This window comes from Hoplias malabaricus, chromosome X2 (genome assembly GCF_029633855.1).
Source record: "Hoplias malabaricus isolate fHopMal1 chromosome X2, fHopMal1.hap1, whole genome shotgun sequence".
In the NCBI taxonomy this organism is placed as follows: domain Eukaryota; kingdom Metazoa; phylum Chordata; class Actinopteri; order Characiformes; family Erythrinidae; genus Hoplias; species Hoplias malabaricus.
The window spans coordinates 42,158,170-42,183,023 of record NC_089819.1 but is presented as its reverse complement, the minus strand read 5'-3'; the positions used below and the strand labels follow the sequence as shown (position 1 = coordinate 42,183,023).

Sequence of the window (24,854 nt, the reverse complement as noted above, 5' to 3'; positions counted from 1 at the left end):
AAATAGATGGAGCTGGAATACAGCATATTTCCTCATCTCAGTGTGCTTTTGAATGTTTGGAGTCCTCTCCGTTGTTAAAAAAACCCCACACGGATGCCTTTTCACTCCCATGAGAGGAGAGAGAGACTCTAGCATACAGGACCAATTCAAATGTATTGACACAGGAGTGTCGCAAACCCATTAGAAACTGGCAACTTTTGATGAAAATCTTCTGATTTTATAAAGTCTTTTTTGAATACTATTGTGAATGTCAACTTTAAGCTTGATAGCTACCTTGTCTGATTCTGAACTTTTGACTTTTTAATGTGGCCCAAACCATGGTCCAGGACAAAGAAACTGTAAATTCTGTTAATACTATTTGATATAAAGCTTTTATCAGTAGTTTATCACTCAGAGTTGTACATGAGGGTGAAATGTTTAAAAATTGTCTTAAAAGAGCATGGCAATAAATCTTTGTCTTTTTATCTTTATCAAGGTTGGGCAGTGTAACGTAATACTGTATTCTTGTTAAGGACATGCCCAAATTGTTCACTTGTGCATTTAAGAACCACAGGGAGGGGGCGATGTGGGAGCTCGCCGACTGGTGATGTCACACTCAAAGTCGGTGGGGAAAAAACACAAGCCCTGTTGCCCACCGCAGCTGAGAGTTTAGTGCTTAGCTTGGGTTAAAAGAGCTAGGAACGAGGCTGAAAACAGGCAAAATACTCAGAACACACTTAACTCGAATTTGTGCTTACGGGAATGAGGCTTTATCTTCTAAATGTGTATTTATTACCACAGGTGCTTCTCAGCTTTTTTTTTTTTTAATTAGATTTCATTAATTGAATTTGACCCTAAAATATAGGATCTCCTATTTAATAATGTTAACTTATATAGAAATATAAAAATTATTTCCATAATATATTCATTAACTCATTAGTATCCCACTCTTCAACCAGCATTTGTTGCAAGTCAGCCAATGTGGTTGTGTTGGTAACTCTGGCACAAACAGCATGTCCAAGATGTTCTCACAAGGGTTGGGGTTGAGGTCAAGATGCTGGCAGGCCATTCCATCCTCTGCACTCCCAAATTCTGGATGTAATCTCTGATAAACCCCACTCTGTGGGGGCAAGTGTTGTCATCTTGTAGGATAGAGTTCAGTCCCAGACTGTGGAGATATGGGATTGCCACTGGTTGCAGAATATCATCTCGATCTCTCTCTGCATTGAATTTGCCTCCAATGATGAAAAGCCTTGTTTTTCCCAGTGAGGGAGATGCCGCCCCACACCATTACAGTGCCGCTACCAAAAGATGTTACTCTGTCTGTGCAGCAATTAGCATAGTGTTCTCCTTGTCTTCTCCACACTTTGATCCTATGATCGAACTGCCGTAGGCAGAATCTGGACTCATTGCTGAACATAACATTCCTCACAGGTCTTTCTTCACACCAGCGCAAATGGGCCTGACGGTGAAAGGCAGTCATGGCAGGCCTCCTGGCAGCCCGATAAGTCTGTTCCAGATTGTCTGGGCAGACAGCCGTTATCCTGCAAACCTTGACTGCAAATCTGTAGATGACTACGGTACCCAAGTGCTGACAGGGTAAGGAAACGATCTTCTTGGGGTGTCGTCTTCTTGGAATGCCCACTTTGCTGCCCGTCTCTGACATCCCCTGTTATATGAAACTTGGCCTTCAATTTGGAGATGGTACTAGGGCTCACTCCAAATAATCCCACAACTTGGTTTTGCGGAACTCCAGCTTGAAGTTGCTGTATCGTACGGGCCCTATCCAGATCAGTCGAACGTGGCATGCTGATTCTTGGAGCAGCCACCTATTGACCACTGTAGCAGGGCCCATGCCCACACCTCGGGGTACCGGAAGCTCAAAACAAGTGTCAATAGCAACAGCAGAATAAGCTGTTTGGCATTGGCAGAGAGGATTTAGCTAATTTTTCATGGGTGCAACCCACACACTCAGCTCTACTGCTCATCCCACAAATGCATGTTCTCTACAAATGTGGCACCATTTAAAAGGGAAATTAACAGGCTTTCCAGTGGTATAAGATTTATTGCCAAGAAGCATTTTTACAACAAAGAAATAATCTACCAAACAACTTTCCGTACTTTTTGTGCTATGTTTATGTTGACCTTAAAGACAATTAGGCAACAATGCAGTTAACGGAGGTCTGCTGCCATAGACATTAAGTCTTAAATATAAGGAGCTTAATAAAAGAAGTATATTGTCTTGATGTATATTCAATATGCCATGCAACATTGCATATATGCACAGATACCTATATTCCTAAGGTCTACCCCAGTATTTTTAGCACTTTTGCCATTTGACAAGATGTGTTACCGATACAGTTGCAGAACATTTCAACTACAGCATACCAAATTTTACAAGGTAGGAGTCCAACATCAGCTCAACAAGTGTGACGGTTATTTTACATTATTTTAATTGTTAATCTAAAGATATAGTTTCTTCATAATCTAAAATGCAATTAGAAGTCATTATCAATTTCCCAATTCAATTTGCATTTTTGTGCCTTTGCTATAATTAACACAGCACATGCATGTCACTAAAAACATTTGGCAAAATGTGTGGCAAGTTTATGACAAATTCATAAAAGTACAGTATTAATTCAAGATTTAACTGAATGCAAATGATGTAGCAGCCAGGTAAAATCTACTCCACAATACAAGCTTTCAACTGAGAAAAAGAAAACAAAAAACATTACCGATCTGTACTATTAAAAGATGCTATGTTTATATTAAGCATAAATAATATATGTACTGTAATATCACTGTATGAAATGACAAATCAAGAATGAACATTGTGTACTAAACAGGGCCTGATGCTTTCTGGCCTGCTGTGAGAAGTTAAGGGGAGGTGGGTGGTTTTTTCATGAATCATGGGCATGGTGTGTGTCATTTGAAGAATATGGCAAGCAACAGATCTCCACACAGTAGGAACTGAACCTTTACATTTTTAACAGGATGAGGCTCATTTAAATATGAATATTTCAAGTTCTATTCAAGCATAAATAGAGTCAGCTGATGAAAATGTTGCATTATTTTGTGTTCTCATACATGTACCTTAAATTTACCCAGCAGTCTGAAGCATAGTGAAAAAATAAAAATAAAAAATTATATCACATGCCAAGAAGGACTAAATAATGGATGGTTATATGTGATCAAATGCATTTAGCCATCTGCTTTGTACAGTTGCTATGCAGACCAATTTAAAATGCCTTAAAAGAATAGGGGAAAAAGATCATGATCTATATAGAGGCTAATAGGCTAATATGACTAGGATGTAAATGTGAATTACTTTTAACATGAGTCCTGTAACCCAATAAATAAATAAATAAATAAAAATTAGCAAGTGTTACAGATAAGGGAAATGTTTAAACTTAATTATTCATTGAACCATTTTTTCCAAGACCAATTTTACACATTTTCCTTCCTTCAGCAGAAAAAGACCTATGCACATGAAATTAATCTGTCTCTCTACAGTACACGGTGTTTCCCAAGTCTCTTTGTCCAGTTCTGTATTTATCATGCACATGCTTTGTGTTGCACCACCATGGCTCTGGAGGAGCTTCATTTCACTGTGTAAGACTATACAGCTGAAATAAAAATAAAGCCTCCAACTTTGTGGGCAGAAAAGAAAATCCCTGTTGCTTGCATGTCCTTATCCATTTTCTCATCCATACTTTCTTATTCATACGTGTGCTGCAATTCAGTACAAAAACCAGTTGCTCAATAAGGATTTGGGAAGGAAAAAATGTGTCTTGCTTGTGTTTTCATGACAAAATATTTCTGGAGACCAGACGTTAATAAGATCTTACAATTCATGACTGCATGTTGCTGGTCAGTTATGTACTATGCAAACCAAAACCACTTAAAACTTTTCAGTTGCATGAAAACTAGTTGCATAGGGTGAAAGGTATAGCGATTTGGAGACTTTGAAAGTCATGTAGTGTGTACATGGCAAAAAGTTCAAAAGCACCTACAGGAAAGTTTGTGAGACTGGTCTGTTATGTTTATGACATAGGAAACCCTGGCTGTCTGAATTTGCCTGTTTGAGATTCTTTGAAAAACTGCACTTTGAAAGAACATATTCTCAGCCATGATGTGGAGTGCTTATTTTGCTCATTATGCTTTCTATCGTATTACCACCACACCAACATGCTGACAAGCTTATAAACTTGATTTTCACTGAAGGGTGTACTTAAAGATTTCACCATATGTTGACAAGGCCCTTCTGGACTAGGCCAGGGACAACTGCCACCTCTCGGTTTACTCCAACAATAAACGCCACCAGAAACGGGGAAAGACTAACGACAAACATTTTTTGAGAAGCAATACATAAATAAATAAGCACCACGCACTACTGATTTTAGATGTAATATCGTAGACTGTAATGGTTAAAATTTGTATTGCGAGTTGTGTTAGCCAACAGCTAGCTTCGACAGTCGACAAGATACACCGAGGGACCGACCGGTTATCAGCAACGGGGAATTAACTCACTGACCTCATTTATCCGTCTTTTTGCATTACGGTTTAACTGAATTAGTTCTGGATTTTGGCGTGTAAGGAACAAGAACACTTCGATCGATGCGGCTGGGTGAGGGGGTAACGAGCAGCGGCCTTCAAGAGCGCAAGGCTTAGCTTTTAGAATTAGCTACCGCTCACTAACTTTCCTATCGATTTTCAGGGCTGAAGCTAAGTGTGACCGTGCATTTCCTACAGACTCGCTGGAAAGACCGAAGGTGAAGTTGGCTGGTGTCAGTTTTTGTAAGAACTTTTAGTTTCACCTCAAACGCAACATAAGTTAACGTCCATTCTGGCTCCTCAAGCCACTCCTACCTAGATGCACACCGTTGAAATGAGTCAATTCTGAGTAATTTATACAACGGCCATAATGCTTGAAATAAGCGAAATCTTGAACAAAAACCTATGTTATCTCCGGGTAAGTAGCTAGGTCCTACTGGCTTAAAAACGCATTTGTTCCTATAGAGCAAATTCTGCAAATCAACAGATTTTGGGAAGGTTTTGCTGAAAATAGATTAGTGTGGGTGAACGAACTAAAATCGACCCAGTAAAAGGTCACACTCTCTCCAAGTATTCCAACATAAGTTATTTTCTTCTGCCGAAAGGATAATTATGTGTTTTTAACACAAAGAACTGCTTTGAGTGACATTAATCTAACCCTTCACATGTCTTCATGGGACATGACACCACGTTTCGCACATATTAAGACTCATAGTTACTCTCTTCAAATGTAATATCAGTGAAATGCGCGTGCTCCTGTAGTGTTTCATTTCACAGCATCTGAGATTTTCCGATAAAGGGTATAAACAGGTAAAATAATATGTTGTGGAAAGAATATTGGTATTTTAACCAGTAAAGCGTGTTTACAAGCAGAAATCTTAACATGTGGAAAACTTGTTCATGGATGGATGTTTTCTAAGATATTTCAACCTTGGATGTTTCCTAGTGCCTCTTAGTGTGGGGAGTTTGTTCAAGAGTTTCTCTCTCTGCTCCATGTTAAACCTTTCCCAGTGACGCACGTTAGTTTTTCAGTGATGAGAGGGGGAGAGAGAGTAAACAAGTTAGCTGTGGAGCTAAGTAGCTAATCTGGAGGGTGCGCTAACTGAAAGCGCGCATGGTAACATTATAACGAAGAGAAACGTTTAGCACACTTACCCTTGCTGCACCCCTTTCAAATGACTTGGATTAGGTTAATGCATGCACCAAGATAAGGGAATTTATTTTTTTACTGGTGGGATTTTCCGCTAATTATTGTTTTTACTGAGAGCGTCTTCCCACGACAGCCCACTTTCTAACAGGGACAGAGCAAAATGGCTGGCTTTCCTGCATTTACCATCCACACATCTCAGAGGGGAGCGGGGTGGAGTCACTATCGAAAAACTCAATCAAACTGAGCTCCTCTTCACAAAACGTACACATGCAATAATACATTTTATTCAGTAATTACAATTCCTTCCGATGTATTCTCAGCAATATATAAAATTATGCAATATTCGACGTTGGTTATAAACGGTCCTCCCCCCAAACGAGTACAATGGACTCTTTTGTCACGTGGTTATTGAACTCAATAAAATTCAAAGAAGCTTGTCACAGGGTTCGGTTCAGTTCAAAGAACCGATTCCTTCCATTTGTCCCTTTTAATGTTTAAACCACCACCTGATTCACTGATTATTTTTTGTTCTAAATGTCCCCTTGTGGTCATCGGTTTAACCCCTAAAAAACATCTCTGTTCTTAAGTATAACAAATTACACTTTACTTACATAACCTCCAGTGCCTAAAGCTGCATTACATTTAATTCTACAAATTTGCTTTCATTCAATATGCAGAGAAAAAAAAAACATTTCTATGAATATGAACATATCCACTCCTCTATCTCTACCCAACTATCAGCCACTTACCAAACAAAAACCTTTCCATGCAGGATTCTTTCTTTGGGTTTATGACATCAGAAACCTTGGATTAACTCACCTGTTTGAGACTGCCTTTATAACACAGCAGGTATAAAGGAGTAGAGTCCAACCATGGTATTGTAGAGTTTTGAAAATGGTGAAAATGAGTTACTGTTACAAATGTAAAAATAATAATAATAATAATAATTTTGTGGATCTGAAAGGGAACAGTTTAGTGAATCAATTACATAATATAGTTAACAAGAAAGCAAAGAACAGTGAGATTAAAAAAGTGGTACAATAATAATAAAAAGGCCATGGTTTTGCAAATATATTTACTCTGTTTTGCAAAGAAAAATAATTGTATATGTTTGGCAGCATGGTGGTGCAGCAGGTAGCGTTGCTGTTACACAACTCCAGGGTCCTGGGGTTGTGGCTTCGAGCCTTGCTCTGGGTGACTGTCTGTGCGGAGTTTGTTGTGTTCTCCACATGTCCACCTGGGTTTTCTCTCGGTGCTCTGGTTTCCTCCCATGGTCCAAAAATACACGTTGGTAGGTGGATTGGCTACTCAAGTGCCCATAGGTATGAGTGTGAGTGAACGTGTGAGTGTGTTACCCTGCAAAGGACTGGTGCCTCCTCCAGGGTGTTTTCACACCTTACACCCAGTGATTCCAGTTAGGCTCCAGGCCCACCACAACCCTGCACTCGATAAGCACTTACAGAAATAAATGTATGAATTAATCTTGAATTATGAATGTATAAGTTTTGTTTTTTAACATAAGAAAAAAATCCGATTTCAATATAAAAAAAAAAACAAGTGTTACACTATCAAATAAATTATTAAAAAAATATTTTTTTTAATAAAATGGAGAGGTAAATATGAAAACCCATGATATTTTGGGGTTCCATATTTTAAGCATTCTGCATTTACTCAACTCAAACCCAGTCCCAAGTAGAGCTCTAATACATGCAGTCCTCCACAATGTCTAAACTTTGGTGAAATCAACAATATACTTAAGGGAAAATTACTTCATGGGTGCTTAGTACTGCATACTACACAGAATTTGGTGCTCCCAACTATCAATTTCAGTTTTATCAGTGCATTAATCAATGCCCTATACTCCCTATTTGGCTTGGGTTCGAATGCTCTTGGGAATCAGTTTTTACCTTAAATGGTTGTTCTATAAGGACAAAGGTTCTATATAGCACAAAGAACACCACAGGAACTATTTGCATGGTTTTTTTTTTCAGAATGAAGGAAAATGTGATGTAAATGGTTCTATGTAGAATCTTTTTTGAAAATGTTTCTATAAAGCATCAACATGAGTACTTTTAGTGCAACAAGTGACATCAGACTCAGCCCAAGTACTGTTCCATGTAAAAGTCCACATCTAGTTAAGTACAGTTCAAATACCCGGATGTGTTCTTGCTCCACCCAGGAATATCGAGGATGCACCAGGACGTGACTTCTGTAGACTTGAGAGAGACAGATATCCCAGAATGCATTTTGCACAAACCTCAGCACTATTAAATTTTCACACCACGAAGACAGTGACTCAAGTACGCCGGCGTTCCAATTACATAACAACTACAGCATCCTTGGGAGTTTGTACTCGCGAGTCTAACTCGCCAAGTTTGTACTTTGTATGGAGAAACAGCCAAAAGTTGTCAGTAGGCCTGTGTGTGTGTGTGTGTGTGTCTCCCAATGAAGGACTGGTTCCCCCTCCAGGGTGTGTCCCTCCTTGTGCCCAGTGATTCCGGGAAGGCTCGGGACCCACCACCACCCAGAATTGCATAAGCGGTTACAGAAAATGAATGAATGAACAAACATTTTACCTCAATCTGAAGTTTGTTTTCATGATGCAAATAATCGTTTAAACATGCAATCGTTTAAACATGTTCTTGACTATATAGAACCATTGTCTTCCATGAAGAACCCTTGAAAAACCATTCTTTTTAAGAGTGACTGGTCCAGCCATCATGATAATGTAACATTATATAGTTGGCATACAATGTGGATACAAGGAATATATTACAATAATGATATTAAAGCTTACACCAGCCATTAAAAGAACTGTTAAAATCTGCATTTATATCACCTAGACTCACCACCAGGATCACTCCAGCAGCACTGCTGTGTGATCCACTCACAACCACAACATGCACTAACACACCAACACCACATAAGTGGCACTGCTGGCAGGGGTCGGCAATCTTATCCACAAAGGGCCAGTGTGACTGCTGGATTTTAGATTTTAATCCATTCAGGCTAGATCACACCTGATTTCACTCCTTTAATTAGTTGATCTCAGTAAAACAACTGATCATGTGACCTCCTGGTTGGCTGTAACAAAAATCAGCAACAACACCTGCTATTTGCGGACAAGAGTGCCCACCCCTGCCTTAAGGTAACATGGTGGTTGTTTTTAATAAGGCATGGCCACTTAATAATATATTGAGGCCACAACATATTATTTACTCCCCACAGTATATTATTTTGTGGTCTCAATATATTATCTCATGAACTCAGTATATTATTTAGTGGCCTCAAAATATTATTCCAAAGCCATAATATATAATTTGGCCTCAAAATATTATAATCACAATATATTGTTTTGTGGTTTCATTATTATTTGGACAACACGGTGTTGCTGCAGGTAGTGTCGCAGTCACTCAGCTCCAGGGACCTGGAGGTTTTTGGTTCAAGTCCCACTCTGGGTGACTGTCTGTGAGGAGTTTAGTGTGTTTTCCCTGTGGGTTTTCTCCAGGTACTCTGGTTTTTGCCCACAGTCCAAAAACACACATTGGTAGGTGGATTGGTGACTAAAAAGTGTCCCTAGGTATGAGTGAAAGTGTGTGTGTGTGTTGCCCTGTAAAGGACAGGCGCCCCCTCCAGGGTGTGTTCCTGCCTTGTGCCCCGTGATTCTGGTTAAGCTCCAGACACACTGCCACCCTGAACTGGATAAGCGGTTAAAGACAATTAATTAATTATATTATTTTGTTGCCCACCACATTAAAAACATCCACCATGTCAACTTAGGGGCTCCATATACCTGCTCTGTGGTCCTGGTTCCGACCATTGAACAACGGAGTGAATGGGGGCTAACAAAGTATCCAGAGCAATATACGGACTAGGGTGGGTCACACTGGATCTACACTGTAGAACTATAAAGTGCACCGATATAGTAGAGCTAATCAATGAGATCCTTTTAATGTTATGGCTTATCGGTGTTTGGTTTATGGGAATAGCCCACTCCTCGACAGAAGGAGGCGCTCGCGGTTCAGATGGCGATGTGCCGGTAGTCGAAGCAGAATCACTCCGAAAAGAAAATAATGGACTCACAATGACAGGCAGTCTAGGGTTTATGAAGCATGTACTGCTTTAGAATAACATCAGCCATGTCAGGACTTTTAGCGAGGATTTTATTTTACCCCACGCTTGCCTACAACGTGGTGATGGAGAAGATCTCATCCAGACGGTGGTTTAGCCGCGTGGACCAAACGGTTATTCTCGGTGCTCTGCCGTTCAGATCAATGACAACAGAGGTGAGAGTCCCAAACATTGTCCAACTGTCCTACTGCAGAACATTCTAGACCGAGAGGCGTATTGGGACTAAACGGCCCAAGAAATAATTTCATATTCCGGTGTTTTATTTTTTTTTTATCGTTGTCTCCTTTTACTTGTTACAGTTGGTTCAAATGGAAAATGTTCGAGGAGTGATAACCATGAACGAAGAGTATGAGACAAAGTATTTCTGTAACTCAGAGGAGGTGAGTAACTGGTGTCAGTACAAGTCTCCCCCGATAATAAGTGTATAATAACAAACCTAAATTTGAGCATCAGCAGAAGTGTTTAATCTCAAAATCTTAAAAATAAAAAAACAATCCACTACCTCCACTCTTCTCCAAAACGCATAAACATACCCTGCCTGAATACAGCTGAAGATGTCCACAAGATCAGACAGATGAGATCAGTCTGTGGTTTTCACAGACAACAGTTTTTTGAGAAGAGTGTCACTGGTTTTGTTAGAATGTTGTTTATGATAAGTTTGCGATTACAGTTTATGATTAGGGTTGCATCTGAGTAACGGTGAGGTTATAACCCATACTGAGTTATTAGGCTAATTTTGTTTAGTAATTACATATTCATGAACACAGTGATTTACAATCACATTTAGGTTTGATTTACTGGATCAAGTCTTGACTAGTAGTAGTTAAATACTCAACCTACTTTTGTTTTAATTGAACAACACAGTAATTTCTGTGAAGGGTTGGTGATAAATTAATGTTTTGAAATAAGATTTGGCTTCAGTATGTCGTCTGTTAGTATGTTTATGCAAGTTTTTGTGTGTTTTTATAGGAATGGAGAGCAGCAGGTGTTGAGCAGATCAGACTTTGTACAGTGGATCTGACTGGCATTCCCAGTCTGGAACACATTAACCGGGGAGTAGAATTTGTTCTCAAACACCGTGAGCAAGGACACAGCGTCTACATCCACTGTAAAGCAGGGCGTTCTCGCAGTGCCACTATGGCTGCAGCATACCTCATCAGGGTGAGCAACAGATTAACAGGGAGAGGGAGGAAAGAAAAGGCTTTTTCAACCAAATGAACTCTGGTTCTTGAACTAGTTCTATTCAGGGTTGGTGCTATCCAGCGAACCATCCCACCTTTGCACTAGTTTTAATTGGAACCAAGGCTGCGTCACTTTACAGAGCTGCTGTCAGTGCTAACCAGGACAGTGCCAGAGACAAAGATAAACTGGTAGGGTCAGGAAGGTGTCATGGTTCAGCCACGGTTTGCATGTAATCCACTGGGTTCAGATCATAGTGACATATGATATGCATGTGTAAAGGATACCAAGTTCTGTCTTTTTAAGTTCAAACAGAAAATTTTAAAATATGGTCCCAGGCCTGAGAGAATAAAAAAATATATACTTTGAGGCGCTGGCCAAACAAACATACTGAGCATTTACTTGTTTGTATTTGCTTGTTATTATTTTCTGCTTTCAAATCAGATCTTGGATAATGGTTAACTATGTGCTTTGACATGCCATGGTTATTGCTGAAGAGCTTATTATTCTTTAATTCCAGGTGGGAACAAACTTTTATGGTTCCAGAGTCTGTCTGTGAAAATGCAATTCAAAATGAATTGTGCAAATGGGACAATATCAGATTCATATCGGTTGAAAAGGTCTAGGAGGGTGAGAAGAGAATGCAAAACCTTCCTGCCTTCCCTCAGTGGTCTCATATGTAGATTGTGGCTAATGTAATACGCCAGTTTTGATCATAAGTAAACAAGGGTATTGGATTTGTAAATGTATTTTTTAGAGGAACCTAAATAAGTAAGTATAATAACAATTCAAATAGTGCAGCTAAATCAAAGTCATTTCTCTCAACTCTAGAAACTATGTCTCACCCATAAAATAATAAAGTAAATCCAACTACAGTCTGTATTCAGCTCCATATGTGTTTCTCTCCTCTTGTTCTTGTGTAGATGCACTGCTGGAGTCCAGAGAAGGCGTGCAGCATGCTGGCAGCAGTCCGGCCTCATATTCTTGTTCGCTCCGCTCAGCGGGACATGCTAAAGAAGTACCACCAACAAGTGTGTGGTTCAGGGCCAAACTCTGTATAATACTGAATATAATTTCTGTTCAGCAGGCTTTCATTTTGATGTGTTAACTTATGTATATAGGCAGAATGATGTGAATTAATAATAAGAAGTGTGAAAATACATCATGTATAGTCTGATATCATATAAAACACTTTGTTACAAATAAATTAAGCTGTTTTCCTATTTACCAGCTTTTTTCAAATAGAGAATTGATTCTTTGGTTAGAGAATCCTTTGATGATCATTGAATACCAAACAGACCTAACATGAAGCCTAAACCTGAAGATTTTCTCAAGCTGAATATTTTCTGTAGTCCAGATCTTTATACACTGCCAGAAATGTCAGTCATCTTCATTCTATGTCCATCTTGTTGGGTTACACTAGTGAAGTTTGACCTTGTTTTTTGTAATTAATATTATGATAATACACTATGGGCCAGTTTGATGGCCTGTTTTATTACTAGAGTAGTCCCAAATACAATTTAAAAGAAAGAATTAGTATTACGTATATTCTCTCCATTGGATGAATATGAAGTGGATTAATTAAATTTCCTTCTACAACACAGAACTGCTCTTGGCTGGAACATTTTGAGTTTAAGACCACTGCCATTGTAACAGGAGGAAGTAATGTGGGTTCACATGATAGGGACTTAGTCTAACAAACTTAATGACATCAGGTTTGACTTAACAATATCAAAGAAAACTTGATATATTCAGATCATTCTAATATTGTGCAGCATCTTATGCAGACATTTCAGAGTTGTTCTGCGTCCTATTCTGAGTCCCTTCATTTAGTGTTGGACCTGCATTTTTGTGAGAACACAATTATGAGGTTAAATAGAGCAAAACAACTGCATGGAGAAATATGTGTACTGATTAATATAGTGAAAATGAGAACAGAAGAGACTATAAACTACTCACTTAAAAAAACGATAATGTTACCAATATAGAAAATTCTTCTTAAATTGTTCAGGGTTTTAATAAAGGAACTTTGTAGAACCATCGTTTATGCTCCTTTCGCCTTACACCTTCCTTTTGGGTTTATACTAAACAGCCGCTGACGAGGACGACTACTGACTTGCAGGCTGACCAACTAAATGTTTATAGAGAAGGTTATCGACCAATAACGGTCGCTCTAGAGTCAGACCGTCCAATCCGAAGATTTTAGGCTACTTCACCACGCCCCCTTCTCACTCAAGCGAACCAAACGGAGTAGGGGAGGGCGGGACTAGTTTGTGAACGAGACGCTTCTGGAAGTTCTATGTAAAGTCTAGAAAAACAAAATCCCGCACGTTTGTGAAATTCCGCCCGGACATTTTTTTTAAGTCTAAAAAAGAGGACATGTCCGGGTAAAAGAGGACGTCTGGTCACCCTATATAATGTTATCTATCTATGATGCTTCAGGCTCTAAGCAGAGGGAAAAGCACTTTCGTTTTTGAAATGGAGGCAAAAAAAGTAAGGAGGGAATGAGCTCTATGTCATCTGTCTGCTCTTAGCCAGTTTAAGATTCGAACATAAATTTCAAACTGCTCAGACATAACATTGAATGCTTATCCCTCTCATGGTGTGTCTTCTAGCGGACCAAATAAATAAAAAAAAAATTAAAAAGGCAGGGACATGTTAACAAGGTTTAGCAGTTCAAAACACTGATTTTCACTGGAGGCGGGTTATAAATGAGAGGAATATGGCTAGCATTGAGTTATTCCGGTGTGCGGTTATTTCTTTATTTTTCTCTGGTGTTCGCCTGATGGCGGCGACATCAGCTCTATTCCTGACGCTGTGAGAGAAGAAGAGCTGAGCGCTGGGGAAGATGGCGGCCTCTCTGGTCAGATTCGTCCGTGGTGGAATTAGTAGGAGCTTGAACGGTAAGAACGGAATAAATCACAACAACGAACGTGCACGACAAGTTCGTGTTGTATACGCTTAAACTTATTTGTGTGGTTCTTCAGCTGCCGTCTTCTCCTAAATTTGTTTATAACCGGTGACCTTTATCTTAGCGCCGAGGCTAAATGGAGTCAGCGGATACATTCGTTAACGCGACGCGGTTTATCAGAGCTGTTATTTCATTAAAGACACATTAACTGACCTTCAGATTCACAGCAGCAACCTGGGGCGCAGTTCTGAAAACGAGCATCTTCATATCTTCTGCTTAGCACCGCTAAGTACCATTGTTCTGAGTGGAATAAAACAACCAGAAAGCAGTCCTTCCTCACGCCAACATGCCAACCTTATTTGTTTAAAAAAGAATTTCTGTAGTTTTTATTATTTCAGTTTCCTATCCTTGCAACAGAAACATAATGATTTTCTGTAAGCAATGTCAAAGTTTGTGCTGCAGTAATGAAGTTGAATGAACAGAGGTGGCTGGATTATCCTTAACTTAATTAAATCTATATGAAGTAGACGCATATGCTTGGTTTTTATATGGTAAAAGATAACTCATGAGCGCACTATGTAGTCAGCATTATGGCTGGGTATTTCTGCTGCGAAACTAATGCATTTCAAAGTCTCAAACAAGCAGATGCGTATTTATTTATTTTTGTGTATTGAATGAGAAAAAATGTTTTAGGGTTACATTAAGACCTTTATAAGGCATTAGGGATTTTTTCTTACAGATAGCATTAAATGTCATTTTGATGAATCAGATAATTTGCAAGTCATCTTAAGGATTGTCAGCCAAAATTTGTCAGCTGATATTATAGAATATAACAAAACAAGTGCAATGTGCACTATAAATCACCCTACACCTTTACTCACAGCCACTGCTATTAAGTCATCCTCAAGCTGGAAGTTCAGCAATTCTATTAATATTTCATACTGGAAAGATGTATTTTTGTCACATGTCACTGGAAAGATCAGGTGCTCTAGGAAAAAAATATATCAAAAAGCATTTAGTAAAATATGGGGAACCTGGACCCCTTATATATTAGTAATAATAATAATAATAGTAGTGGTTCTAGCAAGAAATACATAGGTCAGCACAAAGTATCAACCTTATTTAATAATACAATAATTGAAGGTAGACACATCTGTGTGTCCGTCTGCAACGTGGTCTGCCTCTCTAAATGTATGTATTGGTCTCGCTTTATTTGCATTCTGTTGCACAAACACATACATTTACACTTACCTAAAATATCTATTGAAGTCAGTTACTGTTATCTTACTGTAATAATTGATATTGACATTTTAATTTTTATTATTTTTAGCACTATTTTTTATTGTTAATATTTCGAACGTCTGTCTGTTGACTATTTTGACTATATAATAAAATTAAAGCAGTCCTCCAAACTGCAGGAAGTTACTGTGTTCCTTGCCCTTATACTCCCATTTGCACTCAGGAATGTTTGATAAATTAGGTTTTTAGCTTTTTAGTTGCATTAAGCTTGATTTATACACATTCTCAATGCAAAACGATGTATTTGTTTTTAATGGGTAGTGAAAATATAAGGGAATTTAAAAAAAATTTAAATGAGCATTTATTTATTTATTATTTATTTATTTTGGACCTTATATGAACCCTTTTTTATAGTTATGTATATTGTAGTCTGTGTTGTTAGTACACAAGTTTTCTGATTGCTAATATTTGCTTTCTGCCTCAATATGTCCTAGTTGCCAGTCGGAGTGCTGCACTGGTCCAGAGGCGGTCTGAAACTACAACATCTGAGACAAGACGTGAGTTGGTAAACGGACCTCCCAGTCTGAAAATATTTTATATTATTAATGTTATTGCATATTGCTAGTTATTGAATATCAGTGATTTATATTGGAGTTGTGACAGCCTTAAGAATGAGGTTAGTGTAGTTCAAGGTAATCTCAGGTCATCTGACTAGCTTTTAATTTAATGTAATGTGTTTTTTCAGCTACGGTTAGGCCCAAAGATGCAGTCACTCACAACCAGCTTTCCCAGTTTGGGGAATACATTGCTGAAATTCTTCCCAAATACGTGCAACAAGTTCAGGTAATGTCCACCGGCAAACTATGTTCACTGTGCTTTAGCCACAAGAATAGCACAGATTTGTCCATCTTTTATAGCAGATGAAAATGTGAGTTCATCTTTCATAAACAGCTCAACTTTATATATTCAGTCATTTTCCCTGTGAATTTAAATAACATATGTTTTCAGGTTACCTGCTACAATGAGCTGGAAGTTATGATCCACCCAGAGGGAGTTATACCTGTGTTGACCTTCCTTCGAGATCACACCAATTCTCAGTTCCGCAACATGACAGACCTGACGGCTGTGGATGTGCCCACTAGGCAAAACCGTTTTGAGGTCAGAAAACAACTACAATTGGAAACTGACAACCAATTCCTCAATGCAATTCTCACATTTTGAAAAATGTATTGACATTGACGGAACTGTGCTTCAGCCATCACCTTAGATTTCATGGTATAATTTTGTTATAGTTTTTGTTCTTTTTATATGTTCTTTATATAAACTAGTGCTTATCCAACCTATTAGTTTGCGAGTAATATCAGGGTCACTTCAGTTATTGATAGTGGTGTAATAGATCACAACCCAGGGTTTGGATAGATCTTGGGTGTCAGTCACAGATCGGTTCTTGTAATCTAGTGGGACAGTGGAGTGATTGCTCATGCTTCTTTTTTTCAATTACTGGTAAAGCATTGAAAATTACTGACTTTATTTGTGACATTGTCAGAATTAAAATCTATGATGTCCTGTTCTCACTGAGAAACCGAAAGTGAATCACCTCTGATTTATATTGGTAACCATGTGGTGTTTGTGTAGCAAGCTTTAAAAAAACCTATGTATGCTTCTTCAGATTGTGTACAATCTGCTGTCCTTGCGGTTCAACTCTCGCATCCGAGTGAAGACCTATACAGACGAGCTGACCCCTGTTGACTCCTCTGTCACTGTCCATCAAGCCGCTAACTGGTATGAGAGAGAGGTAAATACTATTCTCATACTTTGCCCCCTTAAAGTATTACATGTCCTATACACAGAGATTAAAATATTTGCATTATGGTTTTCACATTCCAATTTTGTTTCTCAGGTGTGGGACATGTTTGGAGTCTTCTTTGCAAATCATCCAGATCTGAGACGAATCCTGACAGATTATGGTTTTGAAGGCCATCCATTCAGAAAAGATTTCCCACTTTCTGGATATGTAGAGGTACATTTTTGGAAATTTCCAGCTTTGATCCATTTCTATGAGAAACTCCTCTCCTGTTCCTCACCAAGTGGCTATTTACCCCTCACCAAACAGTAAAAACCTTAGTTATGGCGTGTTTTATTCTGATGTAGTGAGTTTATTTCTGATGTTTACACTTGTTTCTCACCAAGTAGTGTCCCTTTAAATATCTGACGCGTTAAAAGGCGAGAGCTGCACTCTGATTGGCTGTAGAGCAAGGCAACCTCCCCCACACCCGGGCTGCATTTAAATGTCCTCAGTGGGTGAAATGTAACTAGTAAAAGACATCTAAGTTTTGAAACATGTTTATTGACTTGATTATTGTTTGTGGAGCTTGTAGCTGCCAAACAGAACAGTTTGAGTCTCTCTCGCGGTGTCTGGGTCTGTTAGGCACTGAAAAAATATGCGCTCTGTTGTGTATTTGTCCCTCCTCCTTGGGTGCGTATCACAATATCTCTGCCCCCGATTGGTCTACCAACTTGATTGACATGTCGTTGGAAAGCTGAGAGCAAGCTACGCGGCAGTAGGTGTGCCATGGCTCTACGGGGATCATATTTTAAAAATTTTTTAATATATTTTTTTTTCGGCCAGTACTCTTGACACAAACATGAGGATTACTCAAAAATGGTTTGATGGAGAGACTCCGATTTAGTCTCGTTTTAAGAGGACTAGGTAAGGTAAGATAAGGTAAGCGCTGCTGTTCTAACTTCGTGTGTGAGCCGCTTGTGGGCTCTTCAGGCTTCGAGAAGCAGCGGTTTTGTCATTGATGAGGAAGAAACCTGAAGTTTGGATTATCTTATTTTTTTTGGCCTTAATTCCTTAGTACTACATTCTAGTTTATATCCTCATGATCCCGAGAGTCTGCCTGTTCGACTGATGTATGATATGTACTGTCACTAATATTTTTCTGTAACAATTTCCAATAACAGCAAAAATACTTATTTATCAGTGGGATTATATATAAAATGATGAAATCAATGAAAATCAGTGACTTTAAGCTTTAATTTGGTACATTAGCCATCGAGGCTAAATACTGCTGGGTTTCTAGGTTACATCTATTAACTCAGTCATTTATGATAGTAGATTGAGTGTATGTTACAAAGAGCAGCCAGTAACAAATAGTGAGAGCTGAAGAAGAGAAAATAATTCATACCGTTTTCTCTGATGAGACGTCATGCAGCTACTGGTTGGAGGCTTGTACTCCTGTACTTGTGCTCAATGACGTCTGCCTGTAAGATGGCAAAATGGACGCAAGAGGCGCATTGTGTTAATATCAGCCTCTTGCGCTAATATATCAGCCGATTATATAAAAAATGCCAAAAATCGGCCCGATTAATCAGCCGGACAATATATCGGTCAATCACTAGCTGTGGCTTACTATGAGCAAAGTGGGGCAGTTTGTCGGGATATTCTTGTTTTACAACTCCAAATTACAGGTTGATGCTCGTTTATTTAGGAATAGAGGTATGTCACGCATTCGTATGTCAGCACATTCATTACTGGGCGGCATGGTGTTCTGGGCTCAAAACCCACCTCAGATCACTGTCTGAGGAGTTGGTTGTGCTCTCTCCAAATTTGTGAGGGTTTACTTCAGGTGCTCCAGTTTTTCCACACAATTCATAAACACATTGGTAGGTCTGATTGGCTATTCAGAAGAGTTCAGGGTGCGGTTTAAGAAAATGAATAAAAAAATAAACATTTTCATTACCATCATTTTCAAACACAGGCAACTTTTTTTTCCAATAATTTTGCATAGCGTTTTACCATCTTACTGCCCAACACTAACGACAGTAACACTAACACTAAAACTAACACAACACTTTTCTGGTTGTACTCCTATCAGGTGCGCTATGATGACGAAGTGAAGAGGGTGGTTGCAGAGCCTGTGGAGCTTGCACAGGAGTTCCGGAAATTTGACCTGAACAGTCCATGGGAAGCATTTCCTGCTTACAGGGAGCCCAAAGATGCTCCCAAACTAGAAGCTGGAGACAAGCCTACAAAGTAAACCCCTTTATATTCACTCTATTGTAGGAGAACACCTAACACACAGACCTCCCATCATGCTTGCTAGCATATTTATGTAAATATGAGACCACGTTTTCATGACGGTATTTCAGCCATTTGTTTGGAGACATCCCGAACATCATAATAAAGAGTTAATTTAAAACCGTTGTGTTGGGTAATTTATTTGATTGGGGGGGGAGCTTTGACAAAAACCATAATGCTAACATGTAATGCATGTAGTCTGTGTTTATATATATTTATTTATTTTATATATGTATATATGTATGTATGTAGAGAACACATTAATTTTCATTTATACAAAGTCAAAATCTGAGTTGCTAATTGTTCAGTATATCAAGTATAGTAGAAGTAATTAGTGAGGCATGAACATACAGGACATAGACATGTATTCATTCAGGAAAATCCATTAATACTGTGTACCACATGTCCAGTAGTGACAACAAGACGATGCAGCTCTTTCATATCCAAGGGTTTTACCTTCTAGTTACTAGTATAGTTACTATTTTTGGACATACATGGTTTTCATTGGACAGTAACTATATACAACAAACCCTGGAAATAGCATGTTCAAGATGCTTGTAAGAACAAAAGGGGGAAATCTGTTTCACCACCTCAAGCAGAAGCACCTAGTTGAGTAAGAAGAAGGTCAGAAATGCCACGTGGAGAGCTCAACGACCAATGTGAGGTCTACACCAAGCAGACAGAAAAAACTGATTTTTTTTTACTGTGAAAGCTTTAAGGGTGGTTTTTGTATAATTGATTACATTTGCTGTTTATATGCATGCACCGCCTTTAATTTTGAAGATTTATTTGTTACATTATTATACAAAATGACAGTCTTGGTAAGTTACTGGTTATTGCTAAGTAACCAAATGCTTATAGATAATTTTTTTTGCTATTGAGTCTTTGAACCCGTTACATATATACTAAAATAGTAACATTTATTTTGTAATCAACTAATCAAATTTGATTTATATAGCGCTTTCCACAACAGAAAGTTGTTGCAAAACTACTGTACAGTTTGAAACACTCTACACATGTACAAATGAACAAATTATCCTAACTTATGTTAACTCCTAAGGCACTGCAGAATAGAACAAGTGTATATTACAGACAAGAGGTGCAACAGAACCAGAGTTTTATTGGTGTCACATTAAAAATAAATAAATAAAAAGATACTGTCCACAAGTGTGAGTGACTGGGTGAATGTTTGATATGAGCTGCTACATTACACCCAGGCTCCAGACTCAGTTTTGCCATGAGAAGATTAAATTAATGTAAAAGTTACAGGAACTGAAAGTCAGTTTCTTTCAGGGAAGGAAACTGTAGAGTGGATGTGTAGGTGACACTGGCTTGAACTGGCTCTGAGATAAGTAAGGACAAGTACAAGGCCCTAATGGAGGGAAGCTGGCTGCTAATGGCCCCTGGCAGCAGCTCTGAGATTGGGAAGAGACAGGAACCAGACAGCGATGGAGATAGTGAAGACACTCAGTAATAGCAAAGGGGCAATAGGTCAGGATGTACTCTGAGACACAGTGCTTCATGTGCCAACACTGGAAGAAGTGACTGTTCCATATAATGATGAAATGCCTGCTGGCCTACATCATAAAGTTGCAGCTGGTGGACTTCATAGACTTGTGTGAAAATGTCCACACATGTCCAGCAGGTGGCAACATCACTCAAAATGTTCATCTAAAAGACCTCCAGTACTCCATGAGTTTTGTTTCAGCCACTAATCCTTCTGCCTGTCTGACTTCATTTTACAGAGGTTTCGCTGTGCTGAGGGTTGTCCCAAAGCAATTATCGGGGTGTGAGTCTTGATATAAAAAAAAATCTCCAACAGGTGTATAAGCCTCTATAGTGGTGGGTCTCCAAACACCATAAGAGCTGAAGTAATGTTTGATTCAGTACCAGTCATCTAACACCTGAACTCATAATGCTCTAGTGGCTGAAAGCAGTAAAAACTCACAGACATCCTCCAACATCTAGTGCATTTCAAGATGAGTAGAGGGTGTTACTGCAACAAAAAGGGTTGTGGTAGGGGGATGAACTCAGATTACTGCCTGTGTACAATATCTATCTATGAATTTCCTCAAACTGATTTTAGACTGAGACTTTTATTCTGGAAAATGTAATAATACAAATATTACCAACAACAGTGAGAAATACAGTCAGCAGGTCTGATATAAAATGATTATTTTGAAAATGTTGCCATTGTGCCAGATTAAAAGTATCTGCTAATCCAAGTTACAAAGTAAACTAATGAAGAAAAAAATCAGTAAATTGGATGGTAGTAGTAGTAAAAAGTGATATTTTGTTTAAAATATTGTTTAACGACTGGTGCTGTGCAAAACATCAGTATGGACCTCTATTTTTGCCCTCAGTGCAGTGCATAATCGTCTATGATTGTGTGGAAACACCGTCTCTGGTTTGTTTATGTTCAGCATGCTCACAGGCTGAAGACCAAGCAAGAACTGCCTACTACTGCAGGAAAGGAAATTTGACTGACACCCAACAAGACAAGTACAAGCCTGCTATTTTAGCATGACGCGTAGAAGGGGGATTCACCTGGGACCAGTACCAAAGCAAAAACAGAACGATACATGGAAGTGTGAATATAATAATAATAATGTAATAATAGCTAATCTTAATGCTAGGCCGCTGAGTCCAGTTTAATGCAAGGTGTCAGACTCTCCATCTACTTGTGAGCAGAGCATCTGTGGCTGACACTATGTAATTTTTTTACCTTAAGATTACAGTTTCAAAATCATTGCGTGTTGTGGCATGACTTTGAAACTGTAAACTTGTGCCCTTGCTACAAGTGCCACAAATCTTTAAGGTCCTGGGACTGGGGTGAGGAGGTAGGTGGTGTGAAGTACTCAGTTTAGTTTTTCCATGGGGTGGTAAGGGGACAGATTATTACAATTATTATTACAAGTTGTGGGTGGCACGGTGGCGCACAGGTAGTATTGCAGTCACACAGCTCCAGGGACCTTGAGGTTGTGGGTTCGATTCCCGCTCCGGGTGACTGTCTGTGAGGAGTTGGTGTGTTCTCCCTGTGTCTGTGTAGGTTTCCTCCGGGTGCTCCGGTTTCCTCCCACTGTCCAAAAACACATGTTGGTAGGTGGATTGGAGACTCAAAAGTGTCCATAGGTGTTAGTGTGTGAGTGTGTGAAGGACTGGCGCGCCCTCCAGGGTGTATTCCTGCCTTGTGCCCAATGATTCCAGGTAGGCTCTGGATCCACCACAACCCTGAACTGGATAAGCGCTTACAGATAATGAATGAATGAATGAATTACAAGTTATTCAATGGCGTGGGAGTGGGGGGCTGCAGCCTGACGGTAGTGCAGACTATGTCAACAACATTTTAGCTTCTTTTAATTCTTTTTGTTTCATTTGAGGGGTAGATTCCTATGGGTGAGCAGATTATTGCTGTCGTTGGGCATGTCCTGTATCCAGATGAAGCAGTTACAGAAGATGAATTAAGAAATATGTAACATGATCAGTGCCCAAAGAAAAACATGTTCTTTGGACAGCGACGATATGTGTTTATGGTAAGGAGAAAATTGTACAATACAGACCTCTTAGATTATTCCACATAACATTAATCCAAATTGATGCTAAGAACAATTTGTTTTATTTGATTGCGCCAAATAAAACAGGCACTTACCTTATAAATTTCCAAATACAATTTAGTGTTCACTTTCACATCTTGCAGAAACAAGCAGCAGATAGGAGGCTTTGTATAGAAGTTATACTTCTAGTTTTTTCAGTATGTGGAGGTTGTGCACGTGTCATGACCTCTCTCTAGTTGACAGATTGAAGATGATGTGCTTGTCATCCCAGATGACCGATGGGTTATTCTAGCAGTCATTAGTAAGTGGTGAGAAGAGGGCCATGGAACTTATTGAAAGTGGTTCAGACAGCTGGGTCCTACTTGCCTCTTATTTGTCCAAAAACAATACTGACCCACTGACAGGTTTGGGGAGGTGTCGCAGTGTTGCAAACCTAATGTGGAACAGCAATACTGTGTTAAAAAGACAATTCTTAAATTTACAACCAGCCTTCCGGCATGCATATTCTTGGAGTCCAAACGTGTTAGGACATAGTGGCAGGACATATTGACTACATCTTCAACAGGTTGTGAATATCTAGGAGATTTTCGATTCTACTCCTTTCTTATAAGGAAGGACAGTGGATATTAAGATATCCACTTACATCTAAAGCCTGACATAGCACTGAACATACAACAGTTAGCTGCCTGACCTCTTTACAGCTGAAGAGTTGAGCAGGTTTTCCTCTGTACTGTGATATCAAACTTCTGTGATCATCCAGTCAAGGTGTTTTCCTATGGCGTCAAAATTGGTTCTAAACAGAATCCATAACCAGTAAATGTAATATTGTAATTGAGAAAACCGTCATTAATATTCAGAGTTATAAAAACAGGTTCGAACATTTCTGTTTATAATTTTTAATATAATATTAAATATATAACATTTAATTTATAATTTCTATTTTAAATTTAATATTCTTGAAGAATATGTCTTCGTTTTCATTCCGCCTTTTCTCGGTTTCGTTTCTCTTAGTCTCGCATTCGCCTCCAGAAGTTTCTCGCTTTTGACTTTTGACGGGGGTCGGGATCTAGACAATCATCGGCTGCTTAAGTTAAGCCCCGCCCACCCTTGCTGATTCTGCACACCCGGCCACGTCAGCGAAAGCGCGGCAATCTTACCCTGATTGGAAAAAGACCGACCGGCATATTAATTCACGATTATGTCTTTTAGTAATCTCAGTTCTTTCTCAATCTTTAGTAAGCACAGTTCCTCATAGAGGCTTAGAGTCATTTTGCTTAACTTTAGCAGCCAATGACTAGATCCCGACACCGTCAAAAGTCAAAAGCGAGAAATTTATGGAGGCGAAAGTGAGTGAAACGAATGAAAACGAAAACGGATTTTTCAAGAATATTAAACTTAATATAAACTATTATATACAGAAATATTCTTTTTAAAAACCTGTTTTTATAACTCTCAATATTAATCACAGCTTTCTCAATTACAAAATGACATTTATTGGTTATGGATTCTGTTTTTTGGTTCTCAGACCTCAAAGTTCTGCTGGGAGTTGAATTGATAGGTTTTCGTTATGTTCCTATTAATACAGTAGGTATAAGCATGAATGATGTTTGACCTGGGTTTCTAGTGGATGCACAGTAGTAAGAACTCCACTCTACAAGAATCAAAGCTACACTTTAGCTCTCATGAGGTAAACAAGGAGTGAGGAAAAATACCAGTCTCTTTCCAGAAGAAATCCTGTTTGACATGCTTGGTCTTAACAGTCATGATGTTTCTAAGTAGTCTGTCAGGATGCAAGTTTTGGTACAAACATTTGGTAATGATTTGGTAATGGTATATTTAAGATGGTCCAAGTTTTTCTGCTCATTTTTGGGACAGGATGATTAAAATCCACCATCAGAAATATTATGATAAACAATTTGTTTTGGTAAATTTCAAAAAGTATCCGCCACCAGCTTCTGGGCATATTCAATGTTATTTAATTAAAAATTGTATTTGTGATATTTATTGATGCCAGTTTTTTTGTAATATACATATTTTGCAACATTTGTGATTTTCAGCACTGTGTTTATTTTA

General features: G+C 38.8%; 3 protein-coding genes across 9 annotated transcripts in view; 2 read left to right on the top strand and 1 right to left on the bottom strand.

Annotated features, from left to right (window-relative positions):
- LOC136677305 (CUGBP Elav-like family member 1) overlaps positions 1 to 5,824 on the bottom strand; it is a 37,229-nt gene extending 31,405 nt beyond the window's left edge. For all 6 annotated transcript variants that reach the window (XM_066654812.1, XM_066654814.1, XM_066654813.1 and 3 more), the window contains exon 1: positions 5,689 to 5,824. The gene's annotated coding sequence lies outside the window, so the exon portion shown is untranslated. The remainder of the gene's footprint in view (positions 1 to 5,688) is intronic.
- On the top strand, positions 4,839 to 12,914 carry LOC136677307 (phosphatidylglycerophosphatase and protein-tyrosine phosphatase 1-like). Of its 2 annotated transcripts, none has more exons than XM_066654819.1 (4): positions 4,839 to 4,951; positions 10,114 to 10,194; positions 10,784 to 10,975; positions 11,917 to 12,914. In XM_066654819.1, the coding sequence occupies exons 1-4, from the start codon at positions 4,904 to 4,906 to the stop codon at positions 12,052 to 12,054; spliced, it is 459 nt and encodes a 152-aa protein (XP_066510916.1). In that variant the 5' UTR covers positions 4,839 to 4,903; the 3' UTR covers positions 12,055 to 12,914. The 2 variants fall into 2 exon arrangements, with proteins under 2 accessions (XP_066510916.1, XP_066510915.1); XM_066654818.1 differs by lacking the exon at positions 4,839 to 4,951 and adding an exon at positions 9,540 to 9,969 and having other exon boundaries at positions 11,917 to 12,905.
- An 823-nt stretch (positions 12,915 to 13,737) lies between these two features.
- Positions 13,738 to 19,331, top strand: LOC136677187 (NADH dehydrogenase [ubiquinone] iron-sulfur protein 3, mitochondrial-like). Its single transcript, XM_066654641.1, has 7 exons — positions 13,738 to 13,896; positions 15,638 to 15,700; positions 15,889 to 15,986; positions 16,152 to 16,301; positions 16,813 to 16,938; positions 17,044 to 17,163; positions 19,025 to 19,331. Exons 1-7 carry the CDS (start codon positions 13,842 to 13,844, stop codon positions 19,184 to 19,186), a joined length of 774 nt encoding a protein of 257 aa, XP_066510738.1. The 5' UTR covers positions 13,738 to 13,841; the 3' UTR covers positions 19,187 to 19,331.
- The last annotated feature ends 5,523 nt before the right edge of the window (positions 19,332 to 24,854 follow it).

What these genes read in the sequence shown, in the direction of transcription:
- LOC136677307 (XM_066654818.1), top strand. Translation starts at nt 9,796, where the DNA reads ATGTACTGCTTTAGAATAACATCAGCCATGTCAGGACTTTTAGCGAGG. An exon ending in ATTTCTGTAACTCAGAGGAG is followed by an intron (nt 10,195 to 10,783) that starts GTGAGTAACTGG and finishes GTGTTTTTATAG; the next exon opens with GAATGGAGAGCAGCAGGTGT. An exon ending in CTGCAGCATACCTCATCAGG is followed by an intron (nt 10,976 to 11,916) that starts GTGAGCAACAGA and finishes GTTCTTGTGTAG; the next exon opens with ATGCACTGCTGGAGTCCAGA.
- LOC136677187 (XM_066654641.1), top strand. Translation starts at nt 13,842, where the DNA reads ATGGCGGCCTCTCTGGTCAGATTCGTCCGTGGTGGAATTAGTAGGAGC. An exon ending in CTAGGCAAAACCGTTTTGAG is followed by an intron (nt 16,302 to 16,812) that starts GTCAGAAAACAA and finishes ATGCTTCTTCAG; the next exon opens with ATTGTGTACAATCTGCTGTC. An exon ending in CACTTTCTGGATATGTAGAG is followed by an intron (nt 17,164 to 19,024) that starts GTACATTTTTGG and finishes TACTCCTATCAG; the next exon opens with GTGCGCTATGATGACGAAGT.